This window comes from Eutrema salsugineum, unplaced genomic scaffold (assembly GCF_000478725.1).
Source record: "Eutrema salsugineum unplaced genomic scaffold, Eutsalg1_0 scaffold_13, whole genome shotgun sequence".
Taxonomy (NCBI): Eukaryota; Viridiplantae; Streptophyta; class Magnoliopsida; order Brassicales; family Brassicaceae; genus Eutrema; species Eutrema salsugineum.
The window spans coordinates 2,066,405-2,082,612 of NW_006256885.1; the positions used below are offsets into that span (position 1 = coordinate 2,066,405).

The following is a 16,208-nucleotide window of genomic DNA, read 5'->3' on the forward strand; positions in this document are numbered from 1 at the left end:
TGGAGAATTGGAATTGTTTGTGTTTCAAATCCTTTGTAGAGGCTCTGAGTTGAACTGGAAAAATGAAAATCTAAAGAAGATTTGAGGTAAAAGATTAACACTTTTAAAATAAAAAAAACTTGAAAAAATATGAAATCCTTCTCTTTCTCTTATATCACAACAGCCTTGGTACAAACACAAAGGACAAAACAGAAGAAGAAAAGAAAACAAAAAAAAAATACAAAACACAAGCAATCAGAGTTTTGAGTATCTTCCTCTTACGTGGTTTTTGTCTGAACAAACATTAATACAGCTCCTGTCTTTCTAGATTAGATACAATACGTCCCCAAAGGTTTTTCTGTCTCTCCTCTTCATCTCGAAAACAAACAAAAAGACTTTTAGTCCAGGAGTAAAGTCCCCTAGAACAGTTTCGGTTGTTGCGGATTTCCACTTCTCATCATCGCGCAGAACTCTTCATAGTTGATTCTACCATCCTGCATGAGGAGCAAAACAGTTATGGACAAACAAAAGTCTACTTTTTTCTTGAAAGAAAAAAAAGAGTTTTTTAAATGTTAACTCACGTTATCAGAGTCGACATCTGAGAGAACTTCTTTGATTGTTTCATCATCTCCCATTCCATATTCCTTCAATGCGACTTCCAGCTCGTCTATTGTTATGTATCTGTGCATACATTCAGTTTTGGATAACAAAAAAGGCTCACCATCTTTTTGCTATAAATACATTATCAGTTAAGAAAAAGAAGAACCGGGTCGCTTACCCGCTGCTGTCTTTGTCAAAATGCTGGAAAGCTTTGTAAAGATTCTCATTGCTTTCAAGCCTGTGCCTATGCATTGTTGCAGTGATAAACTCGATGTAGTCGATCGACCCGTTTCCATCAACATCAGCCTAATTAATAGTCCGGGAATGTGAGTTTTTTATTTACTTTCTTAATTAGTGGAAGTAAAGGAACGGATATTTTTTCACCAACTTACAGCATCCATGAGCTGCTTCACTTCTGCTTCTGTGAGTTTAGATCCCAATTTGGCTAAACCTTCTTTCAGTTCTTCATACGTGATTGTGCCACTGTTGTCTGTGTCTATATTAGCAAACATTGCCTTCAATCCTTGGATTTCTTCTGTGTTAATATTCTCCGCTATGACCTGTTAGAATCTAAATCATTAGCACCAAACGAGAAAGGACAAGCAATACACACTTCATCTTCGAAGGTCTTGGAAAGTCACCTTTAGAGCAAGTTTCTTTAGCTTATTCATTGCTCTGAATTGCTTCATCCTTGAGAGAACAGCGCTGTCAATCGGCTTGTCCGATGCTTCTCCACCTTCTCTAAGCCATGGATGCTCTGCACGAAACAATCAAGAAAATCTCAGGATCAATAAGGATCAGATAAGCTTCCCGGCTCTGTAAAACTGTGTTTTTAACAATTGTTACAATATTTTATATCCTTCATAGGTTACTTACGAAGAACATCAGCAGCAGAAATCCGCCTTTTTGGATCCGCAGTCAACATTCTACGCACCAAATCTTTGGCACTACTGGAGATTGACGGCCACGGTTGGCTTTCAAAGTCGATATGGCCTTCCAGTATAGCATCAAATATCCCTTTCTCGGTTTCTACACATCCAAAAAGCAACAACCATGTCTGTCTATCAGCTGTTCTATACAAACATATGAATGAAAATGTGAGAGCACGAGAGACAGAGAGAGAGAGAGAGAGAGCATATTGCGTTACCAGCCCAAAACGGGGGCACACCACTGAGTAGAATGTATAATATGATTCCAGCACTCCATATATCAACTTCTTTCCCATATCTGCGACGTAAGACTTCAGGAGCAACATAATATGCACTCCCAACAATATCTCTATATACTTTTCCTGTAAAGAAGAAGAAGAAACAACCAAATGATGAACGGTAAGAAACATCAAAGTTTATCAAAGTTGTCTCTAGACGCCCTAGCCCGGAGATCCAAGTATGGCCTGATCTTTATGCAATTCACAGAACCAAGAGACACATGACACAACCAACTTAATCAGAACCTTGGTGATCCATAATCTATCTATGTCCTAGTAACAATCCACTTCATCAATGTACTTAAATCCCATATGATAATGATGATAATTGAACTCAACCAATAAACCGAAAGATCAGGAAAGAAGAAATAAATCTATTTGTTTTACCCTCTTCAATAAAGACAGACAAGCCGAAGTCAGTAGCCTTGATCAAAGCCTTCTCATCTTTGCTAGAGAGCAAGAAATTCTCAGGCTTCAAGTCTCTATGCAACACACCCATGAAATGACAAATCTTGACAACATTCACAATCTGTCTACAGATAGAAGCAGCAGCTCTCTCGCTGTAATGTCCCTTAGCAATGATCCTATCAAACAATTCACCACCAGCACAAAGCTCCATCACCAGATTCACAGCCTTCTCATCCTCATAAGCTCCTTTAAACTCAACAATATTAGGCTGCCCACTCAGATGCTGCATTATCTGGATCTCTCTCCTCATATCATCCTTATCAGCTTTCGTCACCAGCTTCTTCTTCGAGATCGACTTGCAAGCGTATTTCTTCCCCGTCGAATTCTCTGTGCACAGATACGTGACCCCGAACTGCCCTCGACCTAACTCTTTCCCCAGAGTGTAGAACAGCTTCACGTCTTCGAAAGCGTTCTCTAGAATCGAATTGCTCTTTGTGGCTTTGGGGCTTGGTCCTGGTGCTGCTGCCGCCATTCTCCACGGTGGTGGTTGGGAGGCTGGTTTCTCCGGCGTCTGGCTTCTCGGCTGTGGAGTATACGACGGCGGATCTTGGTGGGTCCCTCCTCCTCGGTGATCAATTTCAACTGATCTAGTCTGCCCATTTTGCTGAGGCTTCACCAATCCATGGTTCTTGGCAAAACAATTGCCCATGATTTTGAGCTCAAATTCCGACGACCCAGAGAAGAAAGATCCGAACTTTAGCTAATTTAGCTGAAATGCTGACGACCCGGAGAGAAAAATGGCAGCTTTTGGAGGATGTATCTGAAAAATTTGCAGATGATCAAGAAGAAACAACAGAGGAATTTTAAAAAAAGTCAGATCCTTTTTAAAAAATTGAGGGGGATATTATAATATAAAGACGTGGAAGCATCACCTCAGCAACGCTTTCAGATAATATTACCTTAACTCATCTAGCAAAATAATGTTCGCCAGATGGATTTGCAAAACAAAATGATTATACTATAAAACCAGAGAGTTGAAAAATTGCAGAATGGATCATGAGAAGCATGAAACTCAAATAGATGAAGAACAAGTGGTGGTGGGTGGCTCTTTCTGGGTAGATGTTGAAAAGTAAAGGAGTCTAATATCAACACCGAGTCAAAACTCTTACTCCATAGACTTTTTTTTATTAGTTTAATTTGTTCCAACTTTGAATTGTTCCCACTGGTCAGATTAGGACGATGACAAAGATCATATGTTTTTTTACTTCTTTCTCTTAGATATTGTGATTGACAAATATCTGTAACATGCTGAACTTGTGTGCGGATGACAAGAAAACAAAATTGATGTTTCGATTTGGCATTTTTGCTCACAGTGAGAACTTTGAAGACGCATTGGAGCTGTTGTGTGCAGTACTGCAGTGTGTGACATCTTTGACTTTTTGACTTGGTGTGTATAAGTTTTTTAGTTGGATTTATGAAATTTAACTACTTCAAATACATGCATTTCTAAAATAAACTTATATTCTCTCTTTAGAAAACTATCAATAAAAATGTCTGCAGACATACTTTTCCTTGTACAAATTTTTGGTGTTCTTGCATTACATTTGAAAAACAAGAAACTGTATTGTATCATTGCTTAAACCTTCGTTGACTGGTTTATTAAGTCATCAATCATATAGGGAGGATGATTTTGATAACTTAGAATAATGGATATGTGATGACTAATCCATTTCTACTTGTTTATATACTGTTTACTATGTGGAGTACATGATTAAGTTTTATTCTTGGTTGAAAATATAAAATTAAATCGTTTTTTTTCAAATTAAGGAATTGGATAGATATTAGGACTGGAACGGAGCCGGATATTCAGACTTTTTAAGGTATTCGGATCCAGATCTGGATCCACCGGATAATCAGTTTTATTATCCGGATCAGATCCAAAAACTCCGGATATCCGGTTTGAACCGAATATTTATGGATATCCGATTGGATATTCGGTTACGCTGATTTAAAAAAAATCTTTAATTTTTAAAAATTATAATAAGATAACATAGATAATTAAAATGTATCATCATAGCAACTTATAAATAGCATAAATTTAAAAACATTCAAGTAGCATTCAAAGCATAAAGTTTACATAACAAAAGAGAAAATAATAATAGAGAAGTTAATTTATCCATATGCTATCCATTTATGTTCTTGTCTCATAATCTAAAATAAAAAATTATCACACAATATGAATTTCAATTATATGTAAAAGAGTTAAACCAAAAACAATTCTAGAGTTTATTTTTAAAAATGAATAAATATTATTAAAAATAAATAAATATTTAATAAATGGATAACGGATATCCGGTTTCAAAATTTTCTATTATCCGGATCCGTATCCGGAATAAACAAATATTTAATTTCACTATCCGGATTCAGATCCGAACTACATGGATATTCGGTTTTTACGGATCGGATACCGGATAATAATTCCAGATCTAGTAGATATGGACACTGTTAATATGAAATTTTTTGATGAAAATCATCAAGGTTATATGATTATACGGGTTTACTATATAGATTGATCCACATTAGTTTTTCGCTACTAAGTTTTCCACTATTAAAGCCATCTCCAACCCTACCTCATTTCTTCCTCCAAATGCTATTTTGGAGGAAAATCTTCTCCAACCCTACCCTATTTTCACCTGCAAAATGGAGGAATGTCATTTTTTTTTCCAAATATGGAGTAACCCTATTTTTAACTCCATTTTGCAGGTGAACTTTTTTATTTACAAAATAGTCTTTTACTTTTTATTAATTCTTAAAAATATATTTTTAATTTATAATTTAATCCTTTATATTATGTATATTTAATTTAAAATTAAATATAGATAGATTTAAAATTTGAGAATAGAAAATAAAAAATATAAGAAGATTGACTGAAACTAGAAATAACATAAAATTAAAAATACATAAAAAGTACTGAAATTAAAAAAAACATAAAATAAATTTATTACAACAACTGATTAATATTTCTCCAATCGCGATTTGCTATTGTGAAAGGTCCAGTTCGTTTTTGGAAAAAAATGTGTTAAATGACATAATGACTACATGTATAATTTTACATAACATGATAGTCGAGGATGAGCGTGATCTTGATGCACCGATTGAAATTGGATGAGAAGCTCCACTCCAGAGGTAGAAGTAGTTAAGGACGAAAGTATCCGGTTCCAAAATTTTCTTGCTCGATTCAGAGAAATCAAAGATAAAAACGCTCATTTTTCACTTCGAAATGCTTTAATTGATCATTTGTGGGAAAAATATTCAAATTGTGATATTTAAATTAAAATGTACTTAATTTTCTTCTTTTAAATGGTATGTAATGTTATTTTTATATTATAGTGGTTGAATTTAAAATAATATTATAGTTTATGAAAGTTTTAAGAGAAAAAAATAAACGGGTTCATTTATAATTTTTATAAATAGAGTGCATTATTAGTAATTAACAATAAAATAAAAAGGAAGAATATACTTAGAATATTCTTTATGGAGTTGAAAATGGAGGAATACATTGGAGAGAAATTCAACTCCATTTTGCAGTTCCTCCATTTTGGAGATTAAAATGGGGAAATACATTGGAGATGCTCTAAGAACCTAGTAGAATAAAAAGTGACCACTGCAAACTGACCAATTCCAATGGTTGAAAGCTTTGCTACTATTTTTCCTACCTGCAATACACTAAGAATTGAACAATTGAAGTTTTTTTTGAATTAGGATGACTACCATTAATTTGCTATGGCAAATAATAACTCATTTTCACATCATAGTGGGATTTAAATTGGATTCATCCCAAGCTTATCTATCCCATGCGTTCCCATTTATTTTTCAAAACTGTATTAACTTCTCCATTTAATTTTCTTATTCTTTTCTCTTTAAGATTCTGTGGGCGAATTCATGCATGCGCCAATAAGGCGCTCTATGCAATGTAGATTAAGGGTATGGGTAGTTCAGCTTCTTAAATGCAACTCCTCCTTCCCCTCTCTCTCTTTCTCTTTTTTGTCCCTTTTATAAATTGCTCTTCTTCTCACTCTCCACTCTCCAGTCTCCACTCCACTCTCCAATTCAAGCTCTCACCTCCTATATACAAGATAATTCACATAAAATATATATTAAAAAAAAAATCAATATAGCACTTCATGGGCATTGCTCAGATGATTCTTATAAAATTCACATACGATCTTCCCTTTTGGATTCTTGGCGCCTTTTGCATCATGTCAATTAGAGCGATGAAAAGAGCTTTCTTGGGTTTATTCATCTTCATTCTTGCTTCCGGTAATTCTACTAGTGATCTTCATTTGCTCTCTTCTTTCTTTTGTTCAGCTAATCATAAACAAAGGGTTTTGTTCCCTTTTTCTCATCATTCTAGATTATTTTTATGTACTTTCAAAGATGAAACGTGAAAATTCATTTCATTAAGTATAATATGCTCTTACTTGCGAACATTTACTTACCTTTTGCGTGTGTGATAAAAGCATGAAAATTACTTAAGGAGCGTTCAAGATTTTTAGAGCGCTGAATAGTGAAGCAATATTTTATTCCAAAAATATATGAAGTTGGGACCGATCGTTTGTTAAGTGAGTAAATGACTTGTTTTTGAGGCAGACAAGACAACCTATTTGAAATTTGTTTACTAATTAAAAACAAACACAAGAAATGTACAATAAACTTTATTCATAGGTACATAAGAAGGTGGGGCCAGACGCACTATGCATTCATCATTCCTTCCTCCTTAATTGAATTGATAATTTATCTCATTGATTGATTCCCTAATCTTAAATTCTAAATTCTTTTACAATAGACACTTTCGTTTTAGTAATGTACTATTGTTTATCATATCACATGGCGTGATTTCATCCACATTCTTATGTATAACAATATTTTAAGATCACTAATTGTCACTACTTTTTTGTGTGATGTAGCTAGTGTTGTGGTAGCCGCCTTTGTAGGAGCCACGGAAGGTCACACGACAGACATCGGATTTCTTCAAGGCGGTTTGCTAGGAGTTGTGGCTGGAGTTATCACCGCGGTTCAGCTCTTTGGACTGATGCTACCTGGTGATCAACCTTTGTCTAAGGTGATTGTCACTCTAGAGTCTAAATTAAATCTTAGTCAATCATATGCTTTTAGTTAGAAAGTGATATTATTAGTAATTAGATCATTGGTAACACTAGTTTTGGTGACAATAATGAGAAAATCTTAGCAGGCTGCTTTAATGAGAAGAGTAGTGAATGGGAAAGCCATCATGGGCTTGGTTAGACCGGCTGTGCTCAAAGCATATCAATGGCAAGTAAGTGCTCCACATTTCTTCTTCTTCTTTTTTTGGTTGAAGTACTCCACTTTCTTCTAGTTTTTTACCATTATTTATTTAGGGTGTAAAACTTGACCTGGTGTAATATAAAAATTATATTAGTTTTCATTGTGTCACCATCTGAATACAATCCCAATATAGGACGCATGCAGATTTTTGTTAAAAAAAAACTAAATTCAACAAAAAAAAGTGTAGATAATGGGACTGGACACAAGCTACATAGAGATATCAGACATGTATGACTCTAACCAAGAACCAGAAGGGTTACCAAGGAGCTTAATTCAGAACATCCCAACGTTTAACTTCGGTTGTTCAGGTCATCAAACCATTTCGAGTTGTTCGATTTGCTTACAGGTAATGAATTGTGATCAAATAAAATCATCTCCAAATCAGGTTATTAAAATGTAATAAAATAGTTTATACTGTATTTATTTTCGGTGTGTAGGATTGGGAAGTAGGAGAAGTTGGAAGAGAGCTAAAGAGATGTGGCCACACATTTCATAAATTTTGCATAGATGAGTGGTTGCTTAGGCAAGAGACTTGCCCCATTTGTAGAGATCATCTTTCATATTGTACTACACTTGTACATAGTCCATCTCTGTTTTCATAACTAAACAATGTATTTCTCAATTCCCATAAGCAAATACATATGGAAAAAACATAAATCTTGAAAAAAGTTAAAAATTACATGTTGTGGATAAAGCGCATGGGATAGGCATGGGCCTCATTGTCCAATGAGTCCAAACTCCATAGTATTAAAATTACATACAAAACTAAAGAAAAAATAATAGAAAACTTTATTTTCTCAGTAATATATGTACCTAACTAAGGGTAAACTCGGAAATGTAAAAAACGTTTCGAAGAGAGAAGAAGACAAAGAAGACACGCGAATCATCTGCTTAAAATCCCATCGCATCAAACTCAGTCTTCTTCTTCACCTACCTTTCTCTCTCTCCCTCTCTCTCTACACTATTTGGTCCTTTTGCTTTTGTACCTCTTGACGGCGCCAGGAGAGAGAGAGAGACTGAAATGACTTGGTCGGTCTTCAGATCCATAAACTCCCCAACTCTCGACCTCTCCGCCGCACTTCGCTCCACTCGCCGCCCATTAGTCTCCGCCGGTGTCGGCTGCGCAACATTCGCCGGTGTCTCCCTTTTCCGAATGTCTTCTTCATCTCCTCCTTTCGCTTCTCTCAGTGTCTCCGCTTCTTCTGGTAACACGCTCTATTTCGATTCTCTCCGATTTGGATCTTTTCCCCCTAAAATTGGCTTTCTAGTATCCAATTATTGGTACTTTGCTAAAGTTTTGATTTTGATGAATGCCCTGCTCAAAAAATTTGATTTTGATTTCGATAATCTTCAATGCATCTGTTTGTTAGTCTTGGGTCGTACTTCTCTCATCTTTATTTTTCCTTATTCTCTATAAATGTTCGATTTAGAGAATATATAGAAAATGTGAGATGTTATGGGTTCTAAGGAGGATAATGAGAGTTAGTGTTGAATAAAAAAACAATGCAGGTATGAAGGAAGTTGTGGCTACAGAGAAAGCACCAGCTGCTTTGGGACCATACTCTCAGGCTATCAAAGCCAACAATCTTGTTTTCCTTTCAGGTGTTCTTGGACTTATACCTGAGGTCAGTCTAAGATATGAAATGTAATTCACCACATTGTTTTTTCTTTCTTTCTTCTCTGGGTTCTAAGATTGCAAGGTTTCTCTTTTTTTTGGGTTTTGTGCGTATAGACTGGGAAGTTTGTTTCGGACAGCGTTGAAGATCAGACTGAGCAGGTGAAGTAACTTTTAAACTGTCATCATTGTCTCTATAAAGATTAGTTTTGTTTGTGGTAATGATTTTATCCGGAGCCAATGAGATTTAGATTGTCTTGAACAATTTAACTATTGTAATGGCATATCCACCTTCACAACACAAAACTAAGTCTCTGAACTTCTTGATTTGGTATTAGTAGTCTTCAAATTAAACTCCGGTGTAGTTGTAGCAAGATTGAATTGCTCTGTCTTTCCCTTCCTAAATGTTGTGTGCTCGCTTCTATTATTTTGTTTTGGAATATTGAAGGTACTTAAGAACATGGGAGAGATATTGAAAGCGAGTGGTGCCGATTACTCCTCCGTGGTGAAGACAACAATCATGTACGTTTTTGTTCAACAGAACCATTATCCGTATGAGTTTTGAATCTAGAAAACAAAGGTGATCTCTTTGATTTTCTGTGATAGGCTTGCTGACTTGGGTGACTTCAAGAAAGTGAACGAGATATACGCCAAATGTGAGTTCTTTAATAAGATTATAAGTGTTCCTACTTTGTTCAGAATGCATAATTATTTACTGGTTGTGGAGTGGTTTAAGAATTAGTTTGAAACATTATGACCCTTTTTTTTAATCCGAGTGCAGACTTCCCAGCTCCTTCTCCAGCACGATCTACATATCAAGTCGCAGCTTTGCCTCTAAACGCCAAGATCGAGATCGAATGTATCGCAACACTCTAGATCACCATCAAATCGTGTCTATGTTATGGGTTGAGAAACATTGGCCTAGGGCCTAATTTTAATAAAATATTCTTAAAAGCTCATTTTCTTACAAACATATAATCTGAAGGTCACATTTATATTGTTCTAAGTTTGTAAGAGAGAGTTTTTTTTTTTTCAAATGCTATGGTCAGGAAATACTCGGCACGTTTCTCAATTATTTGTGAGATGAAAATCTACAATTCTTCTATGTAGTAGTAGTTGTTGATATATATTTTTTCAATTATTTTAGTTCTTTTGGATCAATTTTAACCCATTAAAGCCTTAAAAAGGCATTCTAGTCATTTTCGGTACAGATTTGTCCTAATGGTTGAGATTTGTTAGTTTAAAAATTTGAACTATTAAATTGGATAATAATGTGGTCAGTGATTGAGATTTGTCAACTAAAAAAATTGAACTATCAAATTGATTAATAATGTGGTCAATTATTGTCACTGACTATTGATTTCGTTTGGCATTTGAAAAAGGATTAACAATATCTCTTATGTTTTTGTTTTTGATCCTATTCAAAATCGAAGTGTCTCTCAGTCTCTCCCACGTTGCACATAGAAATTGTCTTTGAAAATACAAAATGTCCTAAAAAAAACTATATCATAAATATGGATATTTACATATTCCCTCACCATGTTCGAGAATCCGTTTAATTCTAACACTAGGAATACAAAAACGTAATCCACCATTATAAAGAAACAGTAGATACGGGTTAGAACTTTATCGGCTAAATAGTCGTCTAATTGATCGTCATTTGTGCATAAACAATGAAAACGTAAGGAGGTGCAAGTTCCTTGGCTCCTTATTATGAAAACCTCTATGCGAGAAAGTACAACTAATTTATTGGACACGAAAACACAGATTCTTATTTTTGTTACGTATACATGAAAGCGTCAAACAAAGCAAACGTATGAAGGTGCAAGTTCCTTGGCTTAGAAAAAAAATTAATTAGGAAAGTACTTGGTTAAAGAGATTGCCTCCATTTCGACTTGAACCATCAACACATCATTCACAACGAAACCCTTTGATGTATCTCTCAGATCAGAAAAAGATATAAACTCATGGTAACCCCAACTATATCCTCTTCCATGTTCCGGACCATTGTACCAATTATCGACTGCCAACAAAAAAAGAAGAAGATCCATTAGCCATCACGATTAAATGGTATGTTTGCACAACTATGAACATACACACACATATATGTATCTTTTACTTACGTTGCCTTTCAATGTTACTGAGTTGGCTTTGGTTAAGAACTCGAAGTTTGGCACGTACGTAAATCTTCTCATAGGGTCTTAATTTCTCGTTCACATTAAGGTTAAGATACATCGACAAGGCTTTTCCCTCTCCTGTGCCACGACCATTTGGACTCACTTGTATATTCCTGATCATCATAAGCAATAGTACTTGTTTACTGGCACATATCCTCTGAACAAAGCAACAAAGCTTTTATTTTTGAAATAATATATATGGACTTACCAGCTTCTTCCTCCGATGGAGAAGACATCTGAGTAGTAAGTATCTTTAAGCAGCGTGGAGAATCCCCGAATGGTCCAGGTGAATCTCGGGTTATCGAATTTCTCAGTGACAGTGAAAAGTTCCGATTTTTCAAAGAGAGAAGGAACGATCACATCAACACCAAACTCGCAGTGATCTCCATCGTAGAGGTATCCGTTTGTTGGGTCTTTGAAGGTATCAACAGGGAGGACATGAGAGAATCCCCACATCGTTTTGAAGACATTGAATCGCCATACATCGGTATCTGAAGATTATAACAAAGATAGATCGATAGATAAATGTTACTATTATGCACAAGGCATTGTTCTTGTTCAAAGATCACATTTTCTTGGGATTGAAAGTTATATCAAAAAAAAAAACCTTGGATGGTGAAGTACTTCCTCTCGTTCTTGTTGAAGATGTAAAACCTGAGATCCGCGTAAACTTCTTGATGTGCAGCGACGAGAGTCGAGTTGTCTATGGCTACATAAAGCGAAAGGTACCCTGAACCACTATCCACCTTGTTCCCGTTGGGGTAGACAACAAGTGTCCTGTATACGTATTTTAATTTGATGATCTATTTTTTAAAACTATATCTCAACAAGTGTCCTGATCCGAGCGAAGAAAGATTAGATTTTCAACGTACCAGTTGTATCCACCGGCCGAGAAAGGACGAGATTCATATCTCTCTGCGTACGTTGACTTAAGGAGCGTGTTAAAAGACTCCATCTTGAGAGAGTAAGTAGCTGGACGACGATCTCTCAGACCCTTCACCGTGTTTGAAGCTGAGACCTTGTAATCACGTGATGCGATCTCTTGGTTGTTATTCAAGTAATGGGTTTCGTCCAGGTTTTGGATTGGTCCCGCTCCATTCTCCTCTGTTTTTGAGCCAAAAACAGAGCATGTGAAAAACAAAACAGAGGATGTGTCACAACACAACCAAAACTCGAAATTCTATAAAGTCATTAGATTGAGTATTGGATCTAGTCTAAGAGGTAATAAGATTTGCATACGCTGCAGATTTGTGTTGAGGTCATCAGTGAATTGTCGTATTAAGGAGGAACGTGCAGAGGCAGATGTGATGAAGAGACAAAACAGGAGATAAACAACAGAGATGGTGTTTTTGTAGTGATTCGTCATCTCTTAAGGTATTGTGAATCAAGTAAACATAACAGAGTGACTAGCGAGACTTATTATATATATGGAGATGCTTTGGTAATGGAAATGAATGAGATATATCATGATAATGTTATTAGTTTATTATTTTTTTGCCTCGTGTCTGCAATGGCAAATTAAAAATTGATAGACAAATATCTGTTTTTTTTTATAACGTGGTTGCATTTATGATCATTGACTTTTGGATCTAATCCCAAGTCCCACCTTTAGCTGGCGCCTGGCGACTCCGACTCATCTCAAGTTTTTGTTAACTCGCCGTTTTGCCCAATAAAACAATTCTACATCAGTTTATAAAAACGTTGAAGCTCATATAGACTGTGTAATACAATTGGTCACAAAGCGTTTGAAAAATTTAAAGTTGGCATAAAATGAGAAAACATTTATATATATTAAGGAGTACAATGGAACGTGTGATAAACAAATTCTTCACGTAAAAAATGCTAATTTTAATGATGTTTTATTGAGGTAAAACAAAAGAGAGTCAATTATTTATGAATCTTCCATTATCGTAAACTTTCCAAATTACACCAAAAGTAGGGATTATTCATTGTCTGTGATCATTTATTTAAAACGCAAATACGGATTCTTCTTATTCGGCGGTTGATAGATAGCCCACCAAAAAAAAACAAAGTGGTTGATAATAGTTGCAAAGAAATGAGCGAGCTGCAAGTTTTCCTTAGTTAGCGAAATCTAACTAGGGAAGTACTTGGTTGAAGAAATGGCCTCCATTTCGACTTGAACCATCAACACATCGTTCACGAGGAAACCCTTTGATGAATCTTTGAGATCAGAGAATGAGATAAACTCAGCGAATCCCCACCCAAATGCATCTCCATATCCCGGACCATTGAACCAATGATCAACTGCCAAAATAAAGAACATTACTAATTAGTCACCGGGGATATATGTCTCCATATATAGCCATGAATAAATAAATAAATATGTTTTGCTTACTTTGCATCTCTATATTATTGAATTGCCGTTGGTTAAGAACTCGAAGCTTGGCTCGAACATAAATCTTCTCATAGGGTCTGAACAACTCGTTCGCGTTAAGGATAAGAAACATTGACAAGGCTTTTCCCTCTCCCTTGCCATTGCCACTTGGATACACTTTGATATTCCTGATCATCATATGAAATACTTGTTACTACCACTATATATATACTCTAACTAAAAGCAAAAAGAGCTTTTAATATGGACTCACCAATTTCTTCCTCCTCTGGAAAACACATTTGATAGGTAAGAATCATTCAGCAGCGTGGAAAATCCCGGAATGTCCCAAGTGAATCTCGGGTAATCGAATTTCTCAGTGACAGTGAAAAGCTCTGATATTTTAAAGGGAGAAGGGATGGTCACATTGTTGGAGGTAAAAACCGCACCCCGGTTTTCTCCGGTACAAATCGAGATTGGCGTAAGATAAGCCTGGTTTACGAAGAGATGTACCGGGAAAGCTGGGCCGAGTGAAACATTGGGCCGAACACAGCCCATTAGGCCGAGGTCGGTGAGAAGTCTCTCGAAGGAATGGAGGGCTTTCCTGAGCTCGGTCGAAATAGGAAGGTTTCCTAACGGAAAAAGGAAACCTTAGATAAAAAAGGAAAGGAACCGAGAGAAAAGGAAAGTACTCTCGGTCCCATATCGTCTGAGGCGTGCTTGAAGACCGACTTAGAGGATATATATAAAGGGAGATGAATCGACACCAGAGAACATAAGAGATTTCCGAGAAGACTTAAAGACTGAGAACTCACTACGCTAGCTTCTTAGTCGCCTTAAGTCTTAGTTCGTTATTGTCTACCTGAATAACCGAACTCAATTGTATTTTACTTGATTCAATCTAATAAAATCCGAGCTTCCGATCTAAAAGTACTGTTTTGTCCCTTGTCGATATTTACATATCAACAATTGGCGCGCCAGGAAGGGGGTCGAACCTACGGCCTTCTGCTTAGGAAACATATCAACAAAAGTTCGTCTGGAAGTTCATCATCTGCCGACACGGAGCCCCGTACGAGATCGTTACAGACAACGGAACCCAGTTCACTTTGATCATTTTCCAAGATTTTTGTGCCAAGTGGAAAATCCGACTAAGTTTCTCTACCCCGCGATACCCGCAAGGAAACGGACAAGCTGAAGCCACAAACAAGACCATAATTGACAGACTAAAGAAACGACTCGACACCGCTAAGGGAACTTGGGCAGACGAACTTGACGGCGTCTTGTGATCTCACCGAACTACACCACGACGTTCGACCGGTCAGTCACCATTCTTCCTTGCATATGGCACAGAAGCTATGTGTCCAGCCGAACTCAACGTCCCAAGTATTCGCCGAACTATGCTTACCCAGCAACCCGACGCGAATGACAACATGATGATCGACGCACTCGACTTAGTCGAAGAACATCGCGAACGAGCATTGCTCCGGATACAGAACTACCAACAACTTGCAGCTCGCTACTACAACAAAAAAGTTAAAGGCCGTCACTTTGAAGATGGCGATCTCGTACTTCGCAAAGTCTATCAAAACAGAGAAGAGAAGAACGCAGGAAAACTTGGCGCGAACTGGGAAGGACCGTATCAGGTTATGAAAGTCGTTAAACCCAGCGTTTATCAACTTATGAAGTTAGACGGAACTCCGATCCCGCGATCTTGAAACTCAATGCATCTTAAACGATACTACTACTAGTTCGTTGTGAGCTCAAAGCAAAAAAAAAAAAAAAAAAAAAAAAAAGCCTTCAAACTACTTAGTCGGAGCAAAAAACACTTTTGTACTTAGAACTACGAATGGCTTGATCCCTTCAAAGGGTACGTAGGTAGCTCGTTACCGAGTCTAGCTATAACATCAATAAAATTTTATTAAGTCAAATCTGTCTAAGTTCTACTTCGGAAATCACAAGGGACCGAATTCTTCTACATCGACTTCCTGGCCAGTTGTTCGATAGCATTCCACATGAATACAAACTTAAAAAAGCCGAGATCCGTCTCGCAAGCACCCACATGGTGTCGTGGTTAAACCACATATCAAAAGCCGGGCCCAGTCCCGCAGTTGAATTTCTAAGTCACCAAGAACAATAAGCCGAGCACATCTCGCATACTTAGGTTCGACTTAGAAAAACCTTGAACTTGTCTCGTGCGTTTACAGGAGTTCGAATTAATTCACTCTTCCAATACGAAACGATTCACTTGGGTTCCCCAGGCCGAGCTTAAACGCTCGCACAATAAGCCGAACTCCTCAGATTCGCACCATAAGCCGAGTTCACAACACTCGCAAAACGTAAGCCGAATTATCGCAATTCGCTATCGAAAGATAAAAACTATGTTCGAACATCATCTGGTATATTCTGGTCTAGTACTTGAAAGATTTTTCTAAGTTACCGACGAAAGAAAAGTCGAAAATTCAAACAAGTTGCCGATGTGCTACTTGAAAAATTCTTCTAAATCACCAAGATAGGAAAAAAGGAAGT

At 36.7% G+C, this 16,208-nt stretch overlaps 4 protein-coding genes across 4 annotated transcripts; 2 read left to right on the top strand and 2 right to left on the bottom strand.

Annotated features, from left to right (window-relative positions):
* Nucleotides 1-116: 116 nt before the first annotated feature.
* LOC18023988 (calcium-dependent protein kinase 9) lies at nucleotides 117-3,371 on the bottom strand. Its single transcript, XM_006406322.2, has 9 exons — nucleotides 3,154-3,371; nucleotides 2,174-3,014; nucleotides 1,727-1,870; nucleotides 1,456-1,608; nucleotides 1,221-1,336; nucleotides 972-1,139; nucleotides 758-885; nucleotides 561-660; nucleotides 117-473 (listed from the first exon to the last, which is right to left on the bottom strand). The coding sequence occupies exons 2-9, from the start codon at nucleotides 2,901-2,903 to the stop codon at nucleotides 399-401; spliced, it is 1,614 nt and encodes a 537-aa protein (XP_006406385.1). The 5' UTR covers nucleotides 2,904-3,014; nucleotides 3,154-3,371; the 3' UTR covers nucleotides 117-398.
* A 3,007-nt stretch (nucleotides 3,372-6,378) lies between these two features.
* Nucleotides 6,379-8,160, top strand: LOC18023989 (NEP1-interacting protein-like 2). The gene is made up of 5 exons (XM_006406323.2): nucleotides 6,379-6,514; nucleotides 7,162-7,316; nucleotides 7,446-7,529; nucleotides 7,746-7,904; nucleotides 7,996-8,160. The coding sequence occupies exons 1-5, from the start codon at nucleotides 6,379-6,381 to the stop codon at nucleotides 8,158-8,160; spliced, it is 699 nt and encodes a 232-aa protein (XP_006406386.2).
* Nucleotides 8,161-8,438: 278 nt separating this feature from the next.
* Nucleotides 8,439-10,304, top strand: LOC18023990 (reactive Intermediate Deaminase A, chloroplastic). The gene is made up of 6 exons (XM_006406324.2): nucleotides 8,439-8,763; nucleotides 9,068-9,183; nucleotides 9,291-9,335; nucleotides 9,622-9,695; nucleotides 9,780-9,829; nucleotides 9,955-10,304. Exons 1-6 carry the CDS (start codon nucleotides 8,580-8,582, stop codon nucleotides 10,047-10,049), a joined length of 564 nt encoding a protein of 187 aa, XP_006406387.1. The 5' UTR covers nucleotides 8,439-8,579; the 3' UTR covers nucleotides 10,050-10,304.
* Nucleotides 10,305-10,825: 521 nt separating this feature from the next.
* Nucleotides 10,826-12,764, bottom strand: LOC18023991 (probable inactive serine/threonine-protein kinase fnkC). The gene is made up of 6 exons (XM_006406325.2): nucleotides 12,590-12,764; nucleotides 12,223-12,454; nucleotides 11,958-12,127; nucleotides 11,559-11,841; nucleotides 11,297-11,463; nucleotides 10,826-11,196 (listed from the first exon to the last, which is right to left on the bottom strand). Exons 1-6 carry the CDS (start codon nucleotides 12,714-12,716, stop codon nucleotides 11,024-11,026), a joined length of 1,152 nt encoding a protein of 383 aa, XP_006406388.1. The 5' UTR covers nucleotides 12,717-12,764; the 3' UTR covers nucleotides 10,826-11,023.
* Between the last annotated feature and the right edge of the window lie 3,444 nt (nucleotides 12,765-16,208).

Coding starts and splice junctions, on each gene's coding strand:
- LOC18023988 (XM_006406322.2), bottom strand. CDS start 2,903: ATGGGCAATTGTTTTGCCAAGAACCATGGATTGGTGAAGCCTCAGCAA. Junction 1,871..2,173: donor GTCTGTCTTTATTGAAGAGG/GTAAAACAAATA, acceptor TCTTCTTTACAG/GAAAAGTATATAGAGATATT. Junction 886..971: donor TGAAGCAGCTCATGGATGCT/GTAAGTTGGTGA, acceptor ACTATTAATTAG/GCTGATGTTGATGGAAACGG.
- LOC18023991 (XM_006406325.2), bottom strand. CDS start 12,716: ATGACGAATCACTACAAAAACACCATCTCTGTTGTTTATCTCCTGTTT. Junction 11,842..11,957: donor GAAGTACTTCACCATCCAAG/GTTTTTTTTTTT, acceptor TATAATCTTCAG/ATACCGATGTATGGCGATTC. Junction 11,464..11,558: donor TCCATCGGAGGAAGAAGCTG/GTAAGTCCATAT, acceptor TATGATGATCAG/GAATATACAAGTGAGTCCAA.
- LOC18023990 (XM_006406324.2), top strand. CDS start 8,580: ATGACTTGGTCGGTCTTCAGATCCATAAACTCCCCAACTCTCGACCTC. Junction 9,336..9,621: donor TTGAAGATCAGACTGAGCAG/GTGAAGTAACTT, acceptor GGAATATTGAAG/GTACTTAAGAACATGGGAGA. Junction 9,696..9,779: donor GTGGTGAAGACAACAATCAT/GTACGTTTTTGT, acceptor TTTCTGTGATAG/GCTTGCTGACTTGGGTGACT.
- LOC18023989 (XM_006406323.2), top strand. CDS start 6,379: ATGGGCATTGCTCAGATGATTCTTATAAAATTCACATACGATCTTCCC. Junction 6,515..7,161: donor CATCTTCATTCTTGCTTCCG/GTAATTCTACTA, acceptor TGTGTGATGTAG/CTAGTGTTGTGGTAGCCGCC. Junction 7,905..7,995: donor GTTGTTCGATTTGCTTACAG/GTAATGAATTGT, acceptor TTCGGTGTGTAG/GATTGGGAAGTAGGAGAAGT.